The following is an 18326-nucleotide window of genomic DNA, read 5'->3' as shown; positions in this document are numbered from 1 at the left end:
CCTGAAAATGCAGAGTCAAAAAGAAAACACACTCACACACCACACGGATATTTTTCACATAAACAAGCGAGCCGTGATTTATTAGAGATGGTACAAGAAATAAGCCCGGTGTAATGTAAATGGGTATAAATGTAGTTCCGGGTTTAGGGTTGTAAAAATGTCACACGGTATGATGAAAATACATGTAACACTAAATCCAGTCAGACGAGTTCAACCGGGATGAGCTATTCTTTAACAACGATGAGCAAAGCAGTCATTACAGGGTGTACTTTATTATGATAAGCAAGGGTGTGTTATTTCGCTTATATAAAACTGCTGGAGAGAAAATACTTGTTATTGTAGACGTTTAGAAATCGTATATCATTATTGTTGCTTGGATAAATGTAAAACTATTCACTGAAAACAACAATATTTCACTCGAACACAAAATGCCAAGGAATCATTTTCTACAGGTCACGCCGAGAGGTTTAATACCAACTGTACTTGCAGTACCGACTATGAAAGGAGCTATCGCATCAGGATGTAAACTGAAAAACATGCTGAACATCACAGTGATCAAATAATATCATCTGTCCTGTGGCAAATACATAAGAGTAGGACAAATCACGTTCTACAAATACATTCATCAGGTACAAATTCATGTTGTGCTGAACCCCATTACATTTCTAAAGAATAACACGACTCAAATAGTCTCAACACAACATAAATAAGACGCAGCAAAATGTGCCTGCATTATTCTTAATGAGAAGCAGCGCACTCCACTCTGCAGGTCTCTGCTTGTTTACAACCAAGCCACACATCTATCGGTTGTGGCTTGCCTCGAAAGCCACACTGCAAATGGCCGATTCATTTGTGAGACGTGCGGTGTGCCAGAAGACGTGGTAGTGTCTGCCAGAGCCCTCTGTGTTCTCGCAGATAGAAACGCACGTGTGTCTGAAAGGGTTGATGGGGTTGCGAGCCATGTGAGTGGGGCATTTGTGCGCTGGGTCTGCAATCATGTTGTTGTTTTAATCGACGTCCTTGTTGCAGGACAAGCAGCAAGCACTGTGCAATGGGCCATCCTCCTTTACATGTGTACCAATAAAGGGAACACGAGCGCGGCCTGTGCAAGAGTACCATTCTCACACTTCCCACACAGTGACAAAAAAAACAAGCGTTTGAACTATTTTAAAATACGGTTTTGCATTATAAACATGCCAGTAAAACAAATCCAGAAACTCATTAAATATTGATTGAACGCTGACTCAAGTTATTTTTTGCTAAGTAGCATAGAAACAAATGAGAATTACCTGCTAAGGAGGGGACAGTCCAACATGGATTTGATTAGTTTGTTTTAATAAAGTCTAAAAGAAAGCACATGAGATCATGCAAATTAAAAACACCTCACTTATTAAATAAATATGTCAATATAGTTTCAATAAATCTGGGATAAGGTGTGTGTGAGGTTTCATGAGGTAATGTAAGATAACAAAAAATTGTATTTAACACTTTGAAGACATTTTACTCAATCACTGGAGTCCCACCCTTGAGAGGCCAGCCAACTCACCGGCACCACCACACCTGAGTGGTTAAAACACCTCAGAGAGCGTAAGCCTGCTGCTCTTCAAGAGTCAGCTAAAAATTACAGGTAGCTATAAAGACAATTATTTGACAAAACTGTAATACGTCATCAATAAATAATCATGTTACAATTATAACAATGTTTTGCAAAACACTTATGAATGGCATTGGTCAATCAGTCCAATGCAGGACATGAAAATGAGCCTTGTGATTCTTCAATGAGAATGGCTTAGGTAAGTAAAGGGTATTACTGAACCGTATGTATGTTGAACTTCTTTCACACCATATGTAGTCAACTGTGCTAATTGGAGGTGCGGATACAGCATTACTATCATTAGTGTACTGTGGTATGCACAATTTGCAAATAAAAAAAAATGTTCAACACACCGAGGTAATATTGATATTTAGTTTGAAAAACATTGCTGTAAAATAAACATATAATAATAGCGTAAAGTGATTACTTCTCAAGGACAAGAGCATCATTATCACACGAATGAGGCTAGCAGTGCTGTTGTGATTGTGAAAGGTGCTACTGTAACGTGGAGATAATCTCTCAACAATTTTTTGCTTTGCTGTTTCATTGGGTTTTTTCCCCTTTCTACCAGTAAAAAAATACCATACTATCTGTTCATTGTAGGAACTCTACAATGAGAGACATTTTTCACTGCAGTGCTTTGATAAAGAAAAGTTTGGTAATACAATACGATTCGTGACCAAGGTCGCTCGAGAAAATGAGACTATCTGGGTCCTCTTGAATCTCACATGGTTATACCAAATAAACGTCAGACTCGATATATTAATATAATTTAGCATTGGTACAATTCACGTAAGGTAAATCGTAGTTGTACGGTAAGTCATAGGTGTATGGTCCTGGCACGGTAATGAGACACCAATGATATTCTTTTTAAATGTATACATAGAGCATTCTATGTTTTGGCAATAATAGCAAGCACAATAATGTGAAGCACATCAATGCATAAATACATGAATGCTTGCAACCTTTACTTATAGGGCCTGCATTTAGTAATTCTATCCCATGACTGATGCTTTAGAGCCTGCATTGTTTTTGCACTCACACCATGCAAGCAAATTTATGGCCCAATAAATAATGTCAGGAGCATGCATCAACACACATCCACTGAGGTTTTATAGCGTGAATCATGGGGCACCCAATAGCCAATACGAGTGCTGATTAAAATTCTAAACCGGTCCTCTTATAAATGTGCATCAAAGTGGGATGGCATTATTCTCCATTCACATATACAAATCCCATGTTCTTCTGTTTTAAATATATTGTATTCGTAATTGTTATAACGTATCACCAAGATTATATGCAAAATTGTCTAAACCAAGAAATTGGTTGAACAAATTTGAATAGAAGAATGGGCATTCCAGTGTGAAATGTGTTGCCAAGCCCAAGTGGTATTGTTCTCCCATGCATGGGAGGCCATGGGTTCACGTCTGCCTCCTGCCCAGGAAGATTACAATATAAATTAAACAGTGTTGGGGGGGGGGGGAATGTGTCCAACAGAGCATTTGCTGTGTGGCCATAAAAATCTAGATGGACAGGGCATGGTGGTCTTGAAGAATTTCCCTTTAATTAAAATTACAGAAGGTAACGACCTCGGTGTCTGTTAACGGTGCAGTGAGTATTTGACCTTAATTACTGGCACAAGTTAGAGCATATTGAGTATGTGCGGATGAAGATAGGTGGAAGACATATTTGCCACAAGAAACTCAACTAGTGAGGACCATTCATTCCTCTATTTTAACAATGTTCATTTAAAGCTTGACAACCTAAAATATAGTTTTTCTTGATATCGAATAAATGCAACACACCAAACTACAGAACAGAATTTCCACATCAATGAAGATGCAAATCTGTACCTAAAAAAAATAACACGTAGCAGTGTGAACCCACCTGTAAATGTTTATGAATAAGCAACATTACTTGCATTGAGTTGAATTTCCTAAATATATTAAAAAGAATAGAATTTGAAAACTATCATGCACTAGCTAAGATATGTTGTCGGTACATTGACAAAGCAACAACATTAATGATTATATCATAACCAGCAAGAAAACAAGAATTCGACAGCAATTTTAATACACAATATTATGTTGACGTAACATTCAAATTAATCCACTTTCCATTTATTTACAGAATTGTATGTCCACATTTATTTTCATTTTCAGCCAAATAACCCCACTATATTTACACTGTGCTTACTTGAGTCTATGAAAAAGTCTCCGAACATATCTGGATGTCAATGTTGCAAGTGCCCTCCTACCACAGTCCATCAGAGACATTTGCCTTGATGTTGGCTTGACGTTTTTAAAAATACGTTCACAGCACATAAGCATCGACTCGCTGTAAGTGTGCTGGTTATGCTCATTTATATAACGCACTCTTGCTGTATAAAGTGAGGTCAGCAAAGCATGTACCCAGCTGGGAATGTTTAACATGTTCAAAACACTGTTGTAATTCTGTGCGTATCGTAAACACATAAGCATAATTATACCTTGAAGGGCCTAATTCATTCATTCATATCATACACTGCACATTCACGTCATTATTTTCAAGGTCTCTCTAATCAGATTGAAAATGTTTGGTCTGCAAATAAATGCTATATTCCTGGTTTTTATTTTAGTACAAACCTTTTAACATGACATAAATGACGATTGCACTGAACATGCCACACCAAGCAAAGCAAAAATAAACATGTGCAATGTCCACAAATGCATTGTACTCTTCCCATAGCACACACGAGGCAACCGATAGCTATTTAAAACACAGTACAGTATTATCATATCATATTTATAAACTCGACGGTGAAGTTAAAATAGATATCAAGATGTACAACATAATTTACATATACAGCCGCATTTTTTTCTGTCATCATAATATATGCTAGACTGTTCACGCGTTTCTCATAAATGCAAATGTGCAATTAAATAAAAAGCCAGGAAAGCAACCACTGATGTATTGGAAAACGACTGAATGATCCCCCACCATGCACAGCCAGAGATAAGGAGCTATATTAAAACCTCACCTCTTTCCTTTCCTCTCCACAGTCCTCTGTGACAAGATTAGAATTCTGGCTGTCCTCTTCCTTTGCATTTTTAAAGACAGGAGTCATGAAACGAGATAATTTCTGACAGGCGAATATGAACGAGAGGTGGCTCTGTGGTTAACAGCGTCGGGTAGATGAGTATTCCATGCACGAAAGGGGGAAAGGAGAGGTTTGCGACCGACGGAGGGGTTTTATCTCCATACGGAATGCTCAGTGCCGATGCGGATGTGATGGCGCGTGTGTGGGTGGTGGTGTGCTGGTGTGGTGGGTGTTTGGTTGTGTGCGAGCAGAAACTAATGAGACAGTGGCTCAGTCGATTTCCTGTACGGGAGAGGGGGGTGAACGTGCAACGTCCACCGAACCAAATAAAAGCACATCGTCCATTTGCAAATTGTGGACGTATGTATTTGCAGGTGAGGTTGTAATGTGCAAGTTGAACACTTTGCACTCAAAACACGTTGTGAATAAGGTAATGCTTTTTTTTCCTTCCAAGTTAACATCAATGACAAAATGAATGCGGTGCGTTTTATTTTTCTTTGCAAATATTTTCATGTATTGTAACAGTGCTTCTTTGTTACTCTTTCCTCCAGAAATGTCCAAAAAATTGAAGACAGGTCACAACTTTCATTATTATTAAACCAGCAAAGTGTGTATTTAAGAATGCTTTACACAGCTATGAATTGCGACTGCGTAGATTTACCACTGCCAAACATTGGAAATGATGCTGAACAACACAAGGGTATAACCTGAAGATGCATCACAGAGCTATACCAGCTATGGATTACTAGCCAAGACGAAAAAAATATTAAAATAAAAGGAGCATCTGCATGTAGAGATGAATCGTAATATGGATCGGTAATGAAAGACAACTGTGACCGACATTGCACTCACACACGAGTCAGTGGCTCATTAAAATATGCCTGTTATTCAGCTCCTCTTCCAACATGAAATATGGATATCCATTATTGTGTTAATGAAATTGTATACCGGTGTAAATATGAATATTTAGACATGATATGCACGTTAATGTATCTGTAGTTGTTCATGTGAAATTTAAATATCACTAAGATACGAGGTTTTTTAACAATGTAAAATCCCCTATATATAATAATTTGGTATAAAAAAACAATACAGCTTTTAAATAACCAGAACCATACATACAAAATGCAAATCATCTTAAACCATTTCCAAAATTGTTGTTTTCCTGTTTAAAAGCATCTATTAAATCACAGGTTTATTTAAATATTCCGAAGATAAATGTTGCACATGGTATATATCATTTCTTAGAATAACATATAAATACAGTTATATAGCCTTGATAAAAGGACTACAGTGTATGTAAAATGCAAATTATCCAAAACCATTTGCAAAAATGTTGTTTAGGGTGTTTAAAGACATGCATGGAATGACAGCTGCATCATAAAAATATGTCAATTGACATAAAATCCCCTGGAGTCCGTAACCCTTAGCAGCTGACCCTTTGGGAGCCTTGCTTGGGTATTCCTCTCACTCGACCAATTTCCAAAGAGCATTCATCCTGCCTATGCCAATCTCCGAATGTTGTAAAAGCCCACACTTCAATAATGTGCAATCATTCACGGTTCCTTTAAAAATGAATTTCTCATTGGGCAATTTGCCAACCCGGTTTCGAGGCAAAATAATTATTGCCTGGAAAATATACACAGCCTGTGTGTTGCTTATGTGCCACAATGTAACACTGTTTTTATACCAGATTAGCAAAAGATTGGAGGCAAAATAGTTGTACGTGAAAATGTTTATAGTTTTATCTGCACTGTGGCAGTCTACGTGTTAAATAACGTGCAATCAACTTTATGCGTTTAATATTACGGCGCTGCTTAAATGTTTTTGTTAGTTTTCTTTGCGGTTTAAACACAATTATTTTAATTCATGATCTTGCTCCGCCCATTAGCCGTGCAGTGTCTCAAACTACACCACCCAGACGTCTCGCTTATCACAAGCTCCAAATTAAGTATGGGTCCTATAAACTTTTTTTTACAGCTGATGAAATTCCAACAATACATTATGTAACTAAATGCTTGAAAATGTCAAAATTTTCCAACAAACTGGGCCAATCTTGCAACAACACAGCTGGAAATGGTAAAAGTAAGCTGGGCAACAAATATATTATCAGCCATGATCAATCCACTGCTGGATGAATGCCCTCTCCACATCACACCGTCACCCCACAATGTGCTGAGATGCCAAAATTCATCTACACATTAACACATTCTGTTTTACAAAAGCACTCCACTCCATCCTGTTCGTATTCGCCTCTTTTGTTTATAATTTTGATCGTAATCCACCTTCAATAACTACCAAAAGGTACAAATATTCTACTGTTTCTAGTTGCTGCAAAAAATATCTTCCATAAAGAAGGAAGTTTAGAGACTTACACAACATTGTTTAGCTGAAGCAAGAAAGAAACATGTGTTCCTGTGGGTTTTACGCAATGCTAGAGAACAGGGAAGCTCTAGCATGCCATTCTAATGTTGTCACTGCAAGTCAATTCAGTTGCCACAGTATGCCAAGATCTGTTATGTTTATTACATTACAACAACCCGCAGTGACCAGTGTATTAAAGTATGGTCTAGCAACCCTCATGAGAGATACAGAATTTATGATCAGAATATTTATTTATAATTACAACATTAATACAAAAACGATAGGAGTGCAAGGTAGAGCAAAGGTAAGCAAGAACTAAAGTAGAATTTTGATTTAAAGCTTTCGTTTTATATTTGTATTATTTTATTATTTCCCTTCTACATGAGTTTACCGAAAGAACCAAGTATATAACTAAAGTTGAATTAAAAAAAAGAATGTAAAAAGTGCAAATTACATAAGTACATACATTTCTGCCAATTTTTTTTTACACTAAATGCAAGCTTAGGCGAGGCAACAAAACAACAACAAAAACAGTCCCAGGCCACACCAGCAGTGGATTGACAAAGGGCTGATCATTATTATAATCACTAATCTCACTGCATCTGTGATTGTCCAATCTCACCAAGCCTTTGTTTAATGTGATTCACACACAATGTAAACCAAATAAAATGAGAAGCATGTATTAAACACGATCGCAAAAAACAAGACATATACTTACCATCTCTAAGTATTTCATAATGGCCAGGAAAGCAGCTAGACCAACAATACCACGTAGTTATAATTGTAAGCCACTAAACAATTAAACACTGCTGTCGTTGAAGGGTTTAACAAAATAAAACCTCCAATTCTCCTGCATGAGCAAAAAAGACGGCACCTATCCTAAACTCAAAAGACAGGTCACGCTGGATGCTTGAGTGACTGCTCACGGCACGCAAGTGGGGCAGCCAACTGCAAGCCTTCATTTTGGGTGGCCAATGGCTACATGGGGAGTGGCTTCACACAGGAACGAACAGAGGCAGCTGCACAGCAGAGATTGTGCTCAGTTAAACGTGTATTTCTTTTGTGACAAAGTAAGCCAGTCTTTCCTTCAAGTGTAAACCAAATAATCTATAACCTGCAGGGATGTGTGACCTGTTTTGCTTGTTTAGACATTCCATGCGATCTTCGTTTCAGCTCGATAAGAGGCTTTTCTTGCAACATTTTACTTTTCACCGATAAAGCACAACCATGCCCTGTCCCTATGGCTAGCATTCCTCTTCTGCAGTAATTATCACCGGCTCCACAGATAATTAACTCTGCAATGGTAAATGGTCACCAGATGTTACAAATGGTGCCCAAGAGTTTCTTAAATTGCCAAAGGTCACCGGTACAGTCTTGGCTATTTTGTAGACTACTCATGTTAATGTAAAGCCAATTGATTTGTTGTTTTAATTTTAGTAAAAACCCAGTTTCTTAATTTTTTTCGTAAACCTCACAAGAGTGCAAGTGATCACGCCTGCCTCTGGATAAATATACACCATTCCGTCTATTTGCCCATTCGCGAAATGCTGTACCCACTTTGAAAAACTGGTCTGGGGACTACAGAGACTAATCCACTAGCAATCTGTAGATATAGCGGTGGGAAACCAACATTTGTATTTGAACAAAACCGCTACTTATGTATGGAACAGTGTAGACCAGACTCCAGTTCGGCACGTACCTCGAGCACTTTGCCAGTGATGAACTTCCCGCACTCCTCGCACTTTATCCCAAACTGGCTCTGGTAGTCCTGCTCACAATATGGCACGCCATCCCTGTCCAGACATCACGTAAAATTACCAAGTTAGAAAGAAATCATGCAACCGCAAAGATTAGTAAATACTGCCCAACATGTGTTTGTCTTCGGATGGCTCTGATTAGCAGCAAGACAACGGGTAGCTGTCAGGGTAAATTGCATTTGAATATTTTTAAGTGCTTTTTTTTCATCTGGTTCGTCTAAGTTTTGGGAACCGCTTTGGTCAATAGGGTAAGTGCAAATTTACAACAAAACTGCTGACTACAACTTCTTGGTTCTTTCGGTAAAGTCACGTAGAAGAAAAGTAATAAAATAATAAAACATAATAAAATAAAATATTATATTATTTTAACATAATAAAATAAATTATATTATATTATTTTATTTTATTATGTTTTATTTGTATTATTTTATTACTTCCCTTCTACGTGACTTTACCGAAAGAACCAAGAAGATGAATCCCTGCAGTCACGAAAGCTTTAAATCGAAAAATGCTGACTACAAGTTGGTTCATATTGGATCATCTTTGGAAAAGTTATAGTGCCTCCCCCACAATTATGGAAGGGGAGAGCTGAAAAGCATAAACACTTTCACCCGAAGGTTCGAAAGTGTTAAAAACTATTAAAACAAATACATTCTTACAATTCAGAAAGTACAGGAATAGCATGTGAAGAAGACAGGTTAAACAACTGTACTCTGCATTCAGGATTTACATATTTCATTAGCTGGTTTATCATCCAAAATTCACACCATAGAGCACCCACAGTTGAAGGAGATTTAGGGCTCAGCGGCACTCACTTGCTGATGTACTCGCCCGTGAGCACCTTGCCGCAGGTCTTGCATTTGAAGCAGCCAAGATGCCACTGTTTATCAAGTGCCAGCAGGGCTTGCCCATTCATGATGTCACTGCCACAGCCAGTGCAGTCTGCAACACGCCAAGGAATGGATGAACAATGAACAATGTCATTGATACTCCCTGAATTTCCTATCTCATTTACAGCCAGCTTAGGCCAATGCTTTATTCATGTTTTCAATGAATGCAGCATACACATTCACAATCATATACATTCAAAGCAATTTGTCAATCCACTGCTGAATGAAGATATCAAGGGGTGGGAAGGGTAAAAGGTTTGTTACATGAGGACTGAGGAATCGGTCATCGGTTTCATTGCACAGAGTGAGAACCACAGCACCACTCAATGGCCACACATTATCATACACAATGTCGAATAATCAAACAGGTTAAACTGAAAAGTACATCGAGATACATGGACAGATGCATGCTTCGTATAACATTGAGAAACAAAAATAAGAACACGCGGATCTGAGAAAAAATGTTGACTTAAATAAAAGTAACTGTGTGTGAATAGGACACATTGCAAGAACAAACAATAGCCAAACGACAAGGCTGGTGATGAAATTACAGCCAAGGGATAACCCCCCCCACCCACCATTAGGATGGACCACCATGGAAAGGGGAGTGAAAAAATTAGCTCATGCACAGGAACGAGATGGATTGCGGCTGCACAGGACCATACATGATTGCTGCAATGCAATCATTATTGGAATTTACTGATTTAACCAGGAGAGCGCCACGCCGAATCGGAGAACTCTTTTGGGTTTTTTTTTTATTCAAACATGTTTTCATCCAATTAATCCATGTTTATACACATGGGAGGAAACCGGAGCACCCGGAGAAAACCCACACTTGTAAGGTGGCGAAAATGTTATCCCCGTACAGATGGAAACTGTTGGCAACGAATCCATTGCTGTACTGCCTTCTGACACCTCGATAACCACGGGAAGGGGGTTTTTCACAACATTTGCGTTAGATCCACCAAACCTTGCCTCCGCAGTTCTGGATTTACAGGCATGCGCCTCCACTGTGGGGAAACCTTCATCCAGCAGTGGACAGATTATGGTTCATGATGATACAACTACCAAGAACAGACGATTAAATTAAATGTATTTCCTCTTGTCCAATTGTGAAAACTGGCTTAAATATACATTTTACGTAATAGTGTACATTGTAAAGTACCTTGTTAAAAAGATACCCTAAATGCAGCTCACAGTGATACTGGATAACAGTTCACAGTTGAATACAAAATTTACACCAACGATAGGGTCATCTTAACACATTACATAAGTGTCTTTTTACAAGACTGAAGATTTTCAGATGACTTTGGCCCAACTACATTTCACAAAATACAACAATTATGCGGTCAATGTAAATACGACTGAAGTTGACTAATCTGGTTGTTCTTACGCAAAAAATCCGACAAAAAGCTGGTAATCTTAGCAGGCGCCACACGCAACAGCATGTATGGTAAAAATATAAATTAAGCAGGTAGGGTAAAAGATTTGTTACATGAGAAGATGTCAACGATTCATACTTACTGAACATGTTAACGATTGTTGTGCTTCCACGCTACAAAAATCCAGCTATTGTACAAAGCTAATGCGCTCGGAAACAATGACTTCAGAGTTTCCACCAACACACACACTAGGGCTGTGCTTCATATACTCACACGCTTGTTTATCACGAGCTTGCCCCTGAACACCAAGATAACCCCTTTCCATCCATATTGTCCCCGGAGGGGATTTACTTGATGTAGCCACACACACACATCCTGAACATGCACTTCCTGCACATTCCCAAACTGAATATGAAGGCATGGGAAGTTATTCACGCAATGCCTGCTGCCGCTGCATTGCACCGTCGTTATTCTAATGGCGCAAATTCCAATCATTTTCTTGTGGCTTTGATTTGCGTTTTAAAGAATGCTTGTTTGATGAAAATGTGGTTGCAGTTCTACTCTGCAGTATGGCTGGCGGCATTCCAGGTGGCGATGGTAAAGCGATTGTTTTAGTCAAGCTAATGCACTATAATGATGTCAGGATGCAATAATGCAGTTATCCCCCTAACATGAGGAGAACATTCATGGAACAGTCAAATTACGGAAGTATGGGCATGCTCATAGACATACCGTCGTTACTTACTCGGTATGTTTTGAATTTTACCTGGAAAAAACAACACAGCGTTTACAAAAGTGTATTTCCCATTTTCCACTGACAGGAAGTTGCTGTATATACATGTTTAAAGGTAAAATGGTAATGGTGCATCCTGGTAATTACTGGCGCATGCCACTACTGGCAGAAGGTCCTCCACTAGAGGGAGCTGTAGATATAATCTCTAGACGTTTTGCAAGAGATCGGAGTGCCCACATTTGTACACTTTAGCCCACCAAATGCAACCTGGCAATTAACCAACTGTCGTCTACCCATTTATATTTCGGGACGGACAGAGGTGGGGGCATTTTAGGAATCTTCCCATTGTTTCAACTCCCCGTGTCGGGAGATCGACCAAATGACGAACTATAGATTGCCACTCCGGTGTGCTGACTATTACGCCACAACAGCATCCTTTATATATTTTCAGTAATAATAAAAAAGACAAAACCAATTAAGAAAGATTTACATGTGCACATATTGTCAAAAATAGTGCAGATCCATCACAGGCAGGATGTTAGCATCTGTAATAAAAACATGGCTTTGGCTTTCGCATGATGGCAGGTGCATTGATTGATGGCCTTGGCAGCTGAGCAGCTGTGCAGTGTGGGTCAAGCGCTTACTGGTGGAAGCACCGATGTCCTTGGCATTGGTTGCAACAGGCTGGATGCAGCGCTGGCAGAGGCAGTCCTTCCCGTTGAAGGTCACGCGATCCCCGGCTGGGAAAGGGCACCTGAAAAACACAGCACCGAGTGTATGGCGATGTTCGACTCATTAGTGGATTGAGTAGATGTAATCGCATGAGACGGCCAATCTAATTACACACCACCATGGTTAAAAAGAAAACGATGAAAGGTTACAAGCCGAGTGGGTTATAATGCATCTAAATTGTATTCCACTTATCTTTTTATACGTACTAAAAATTTATCTTTATTTAGTTTTCCTTAAGAATAACTCAAACCATTTTTTATTGGCTGTAACAATATAGGTGTACATATAGATCCAAACGTATATTTTTGTTATATTAGGTGAAAATTAGAAATGTTAATTTAAATCACAGTCCATGATTTGTACACCAGCTTCAACAATATAATCTGCAATAATATCACGAACCAGATGGTGGCAGAGGAACACAGTGGTGAAAACCAAACTGTGTCATAGTATATAATTAATATTGTTAAAATGCACTTGAGAAAATTATATGAACTAGTTGTTATCAATATTTTCAGTTTCGTTGATGGCGTTTTGTTATTTATATATTTTCACCCACACGCAAGGCCCTGCAAGCTGGTCATGTAAATGGCTTCTATTACACACAAAGTGCTTGCCACAAAAGAACCTCGTCAAGGAGCAAAAACCATTACACGAACTCCGGTCATCCTCACAGCGGCTTTTGGCTAACCATCGAACAAAAGATGGTCACTGCATCGCGCGCTTACAGACGCGCTTCTGCGGCCATCTGGAATGTTCTTCCTTCTGATATGAGGAAGCCACTGGAGCTATGCACTTTTAAATCAAGATTACAAACTAATTTCTTTAGAACTGCTTTTTTGTTTAGTGTGTTGTCCTTCCCCCGCACCTCCAATTAGCACGGTTGGCTACGTATGTGTGAAAAAAGTTCAACATACATACATACGATCCACAAGCATGGACTTTCATGAATACAGTATATGAAGCAAGTCTCATGAGTAACATTATACTCATGAAAATGCAATGTAAGAGGTCACCTGTCAATATTTTATTTACAGAGATATTTTGAATAGAGCAGGATTGAAATTGTCTGTCTAAATAAAATATAGGCCGGGATTCCCGGTAATATTAACAACCATACATATCAATCTTGATTTGAAGCTTTCGTGACTGCAGGAATCCAAATTCTCTTTGGTTTTATTGGTAAAGTCACGTAGGTAGGAATAAAATAAAATAAATCACGACGTTTTCGATCGCAACACAAGCAATCTTCATCAGGCGAGACAACCACAGCAAGAAAACTGCTGAAGTGGGCGAGAGAGCTGCCGTGGCAAGAGGTCAAATAGGCAAGAAAGGGGGAGGGGCAAGAGGGGAGAGAGGGGAGAAGTGCGGCTCGGGGGGGGGGCGGGGCAAGAAGTGGGAAGCTGCGTGTGGGACACACATCACTTTGACATGTTTGCTGTATCCGTTCAACAAATTATTATGAGAAAGAAAATCTGTTATCTGTATCATTATCAATGGATTTTTTTCCGGTTGTCTAGAGTAAAATATAAATCCATAATACATATTTTATTAATATTATTAATAATAAAGCCAGACTGCAAAACGACAAACACAGTGCTGCATAAATAACTTTCTGCCACTGTTTTTTTCATGCTGCACTGTTAGAGGAGTTATCTTTTTTTACAAAATAGTACTAAATCCTACTGAACATTTGCTTTCTTTGAAAGAGATCTATTTTCAGATAACAAATTACAGCATTATAACCTACGGAATGAGTGATAGTGTCGTGATTAGCATGCTGCACTATGAACCAGAGGTGGGACAAAGTCATTGTTATGCAAGTCCAAGTCGAGTCTGAAGTCATCAAATTCATGACTCGAGTCTGACTCGAGTCCAAGTCACATGACTCGAGTCCACACCTCAGAGGTGGGACAAAGTCATTGTTATGCAAGTCCAAGTCGAGTCTGAAGTCATCAAATTCATGACTCGAGTCTGACTCGAGTCCAAGTCACATGACTCGAGTCCACACCTCTGCTATGAACCCAGTGACTTGAGTTGATTCCTGGCCACAGAAAACATCAATTGCAAGTGACATCTCAACCGGTCCTGGGTGACACCCTTCACAAAGCCACACAGACAAGCGTGTGGTGAAGCATGGGCAAGAAAACCCCCATGACCGACATGGCATAGGAAGGCGTTCACCCAGCAGCGGATTGACAAAATGCTGTAAAATAATACTATCATGCTATGGAAGTAAAAATAACAAGTTATTTTTTAAACCTACATCTTAAAATGTTTGCAAGCAATAAAGAAAAAAAACTCGCGAGCATGGAAAGAGCTTCCAAAAAGCTGTTATGATCGTCTGCAAAAAGTTTGCGTCTTGAAATGTTTCATTTTTTTCCAGAAAAAACACAATTCTACGTGGAAAGTACAAATTGAATATCAAAACACAGAGCAGGAATAAAGAAAGGGTGGGCCTTCAAAATAGGGCAGTGTAATGTTATCACTAGGAAGTGATAACATTACACAGGAAATGCAATGGGGCCACACATTAGTTTTCTGAGTGGTAATACTCAAGCTAACTATAAATAATGTATTACGATAACACGACATGTTTGACAGTTCTGTTCTCTTCCTGAAGTGTGGTTTTATTTTTTCCATTAGAAGTGGAAAGAATATGTAAAGCTACATCAATTATGGAGCACTTATCAGTCTGCGTTAAAGGTAGTAGTTATGCCAATTCAAATGCCCATTCAGAAAGCACAGGCTATTCCATCATCTCGTGCACAGCTTTTCCCCTTCAGGTGCAATAAAGCTCTTGTACCCTTTGGCCAAAAATGGCTTATCGGTACCCTTCACGGTGGCATATGCTAGCAATTATATATTTGGAGAATGTTAGCTCTAGATCACAAATATGTCGATAGCAAGATCACCATGGTGTTTCTATGGAAAATGTTTATTTAAGTAGGGCGCCAGTATGTTTGACAGAGAATATAAATTTAGAACAAAAAACCCACCATATTAAACATCTACGAAGTATGAAAATAAATAGAAAATGTGTTTATAAAACAAATGGTGTGCTTACGTAGCTTTTTGCCCATGGTGGACACTCGTAACATTTGCCACCCCAGGTGGCACCGACCATCCCACTGAGCTCATGGGCTAATGCCAAGCACAAGACTATACAGCCAGGCCACCGAGCCGAAAGTCCACTCAAGCTCGAGGAGACTGTAGATACCTGATAACATGGAGAGCGCGCCTATGTGTATGGTGTGTCATGTCTAAATGCATCTCTCACAAGAAGACAACATATTTACAAGAAAAACAAAGCAAACATTGTTTGCCCTTGCACTACCGAATGGAAATTTTCCAAAGAAATAAAAATGTACACAGTGATTAATACCAGTAAAATAAAATATTACAGCAGGACACGAAATGACATCACCATACAGGTTGTAAGGAAGTTAAACAACTGTTGTTGCAATAAGATAGTGGAACATAAAAACCATTGTTTACAATGCGGTCATAAGGTGAAACCAACATGAGTTCAAAAGTGAAGCTGTAGTGTCTGTGTAATCAGCAATTTATTGTACCCTAGGTGGACATGCATCACTGCCCGGGAATTAAACAAAAAATAAATGAACATGGATATGTCTTATTAGTCAAACACTTCCTTTGGTTATGGGAGGGGACCCAGAAAGGAAGAGGAAGGGAGTGTGGCGTTTACAATAAATACACTTACGAGACCGTAACAAAAAAAAAATCACTGCTCTTTAAAAGCATTGCTGGCTGGACATTCTTGCATTATTTATCTAAATATACCTACATGTCTCGCACGCTCTACTGCCGCCTTGTTTTCAGCCACCCACTGCAAGAGTTTCTCAAGCTCCAATCTTTTTAACTCCCCATGGTGCAGCTGCAGTTTTCCTAATTATCTATCTTTTTCCAATGAAGTTTAAAATAAGCCAAGAGTTTGCCTGGTGGCTCAGGAGTCAGAACTGAGCTGGCACCGTTGAGATCCTGGGATCGAATCGAGAGCAGATGCTGATTAATAAGATGGGTTGATGGTCTCAGCTTGGTCACACTGTTCGAGTACAAAAAAAAACATGAATAAAATGTGTTTTTTCACATAATTGGTTAAATTCCAACACTGAGCTTTTAACATTTTGCTTTGATTGACATGGGAATATCGAAGTCATGACCCAATTGTGGACATTTTAAGTGACCTCGGTAATAGTTATGTTGACGCCATCTCCTGAGGGGCATTCTGATACAGTGGTGCACTGCAAGCTGTAGAGTTCCAAATAAAAAAGGCTTTGTCTCATGCCATAACACCATTACCAACATTGGAAGAAAATAGGAGAAAGTATTAACAAACTGGAACAAAACAGCCTACAATCACAGACAGCTGCACCACGGATTATGAAAACTAAAGATTGAGAAACACGGCAAAGTAGGATAAAGCTTGCCATACCATAGCACCCTACTTACACTTCTTCTCAGCCAACTTCTACAAGTCAATGGAACATGCCGGGTAGCTTACCTGCACACGGCACACACGAAGCACTGCGGGTGGTAGGTCTTGCCGAGGGCCGTCACCACCTCCCCCTCCACAAAGTCCCCACAGCCTGTGCAGCGGGTGCCGTGCTGCTGCTGGTAGTCATGTGTGCAGAGGTACTCGCCGCTCTTCATGAAGAAGCCATTCTGGGCCAAGTCGCACCCGCACACTGAAGCAACAAAGACAAAGATCCCCTCGATTTATGCATGCTGAACTTCTTTCGCACCATACGTAGTCAACCACGCTAATCGGAGGTGGCGGGGGGAACAAACTAAACACAAAAAGCAGTTCTAAAGAAACTCGTTTTAAATTTAGATTTAAAACCTTACAGACTAAATCTTGACTTAAAGCTTTCGTGACTGCAGGAATTCATATTCTTTGGGTCTTTCGGTAAAGTCACGTAGATGGGTTCAAATAAAATAACAAAACGACGACGTCATCCTGATGATGAACTGATGGACCAAGTGCTGTTAGCGAGCACCTATGAAGGCTGGCCACTGTGGCCGACGAGGTGGTGGGTGGCCAGCATCACGCCTGGCTGCCTTAGTCTCCCCAGTGGCGAGGTTTTTTTGTTTACACATCGCACCAGCTACTCATTTAATGCCGAGTCGACCTAAGGGAGGTCCAGGGCCGGTTCAGATGATCGTCAACAATGTTTGCCGTGAGCGGGAATTAAACTCGGGTCGCCGGGCTCGTAGCACAGCGCGCCAAGCGCAACACTACCGCTCCCCATACACTGAAGTAACACATACACACATGGCGGCAGCAACAAGAAAACATGCATCATACATTCACATCTTTGCAATTAATTACTGGATGCTTACAATTCTAGTCAGTCGACAGCCAAGTCGAACACACAGGTTATGCACTGTTATTGCTTGTAGGTTTTTATCCTTACTTGGAAAGGGCAATGGCTCAAAAATGTGAATTGTTTGTCGGTTGAATGATAATTGGTCAATATATTGTATTACACGCTCGCAAGTATGTGGACAGAAATACGCTAGTCTTATGAAATTAGGTCAACATTCTTTCCATTGGATTTATGTCACGAAAAAAAGTGCATTAATGTTCATCGGAACTGCTTGGAAAGTCCAAAAGATTAGCAAGAGCATCTGGAAAGATGATAGCCAGGATTCAAGAGCTCAACACCTGATGTACGTTGACCACTGACAAGTATCAAGAGAGGCCTCAATAAACCAGACTGGACATGCAAAGCAAAGAGTCTAGCTGATTTAATAACTACCATCTGTTTCTT

The 18326-nt window shown here is 39.5% G+C and overlaps 1 protein-coding gene across 16 annotated transcripts in view; it reads right to left on the bottom strand.

Annotated features, from left to right (window-relative positions):
- LOC133343436 (actin-binding LIM protein 1-like) overlaps positions 1-18326 on the bottom strand; it is a 91120-nt gene that overhangs the window by 19286 nt on the left and 53508 nt on the right. For 15 of the 16 annotated variants that reach the window (XM_061553043.1, XM_061553049.1, XM_061553044.1 and 12 more), the window contains 5 exons: positions 17057-17240; positions 12444-12553; positions 11812-11832; positions 9610-9736; positions 8737-8830 (listed from right to left, as the gene is read on the bottom strand). In XM_061553043.1, the coding sequence (XP_061409027.1) occupies positions 8737-8830; positions 9610-9736; positions 11812-11832; positions 12444-12553; positions 17057-17240 (536 nt within the window). The remainder of the gene's footprint in view (positions 1-8736; positions 8831-9609; positions 9737-11811; positions 11833-12443; positions 12554-17056; positions 17241-18326) is intronic. The other variant, XM_061553037.1, reaches the window with a different exon arrangement.

This window comes from Lethenteron reissneri, chromosome 17, assembly GCF_015708825.2.
Source record: "Lethenteron reissneri isolate LAM-NWPU_2019-01 chromosome 17, ASM1570882v1, whole genome shotgun sequence".
NCBI lineage: Eukaryota > Metazoa > Chordata > Hyperoartia > Petromyzontiformes > Petromyzontidae > Lethenteron > Lethenteron reissneri.
Note: the sequence above shows the minus strand (reverse complement) of the source record. Positions and strands in the feature narration are given on the sequence as shown.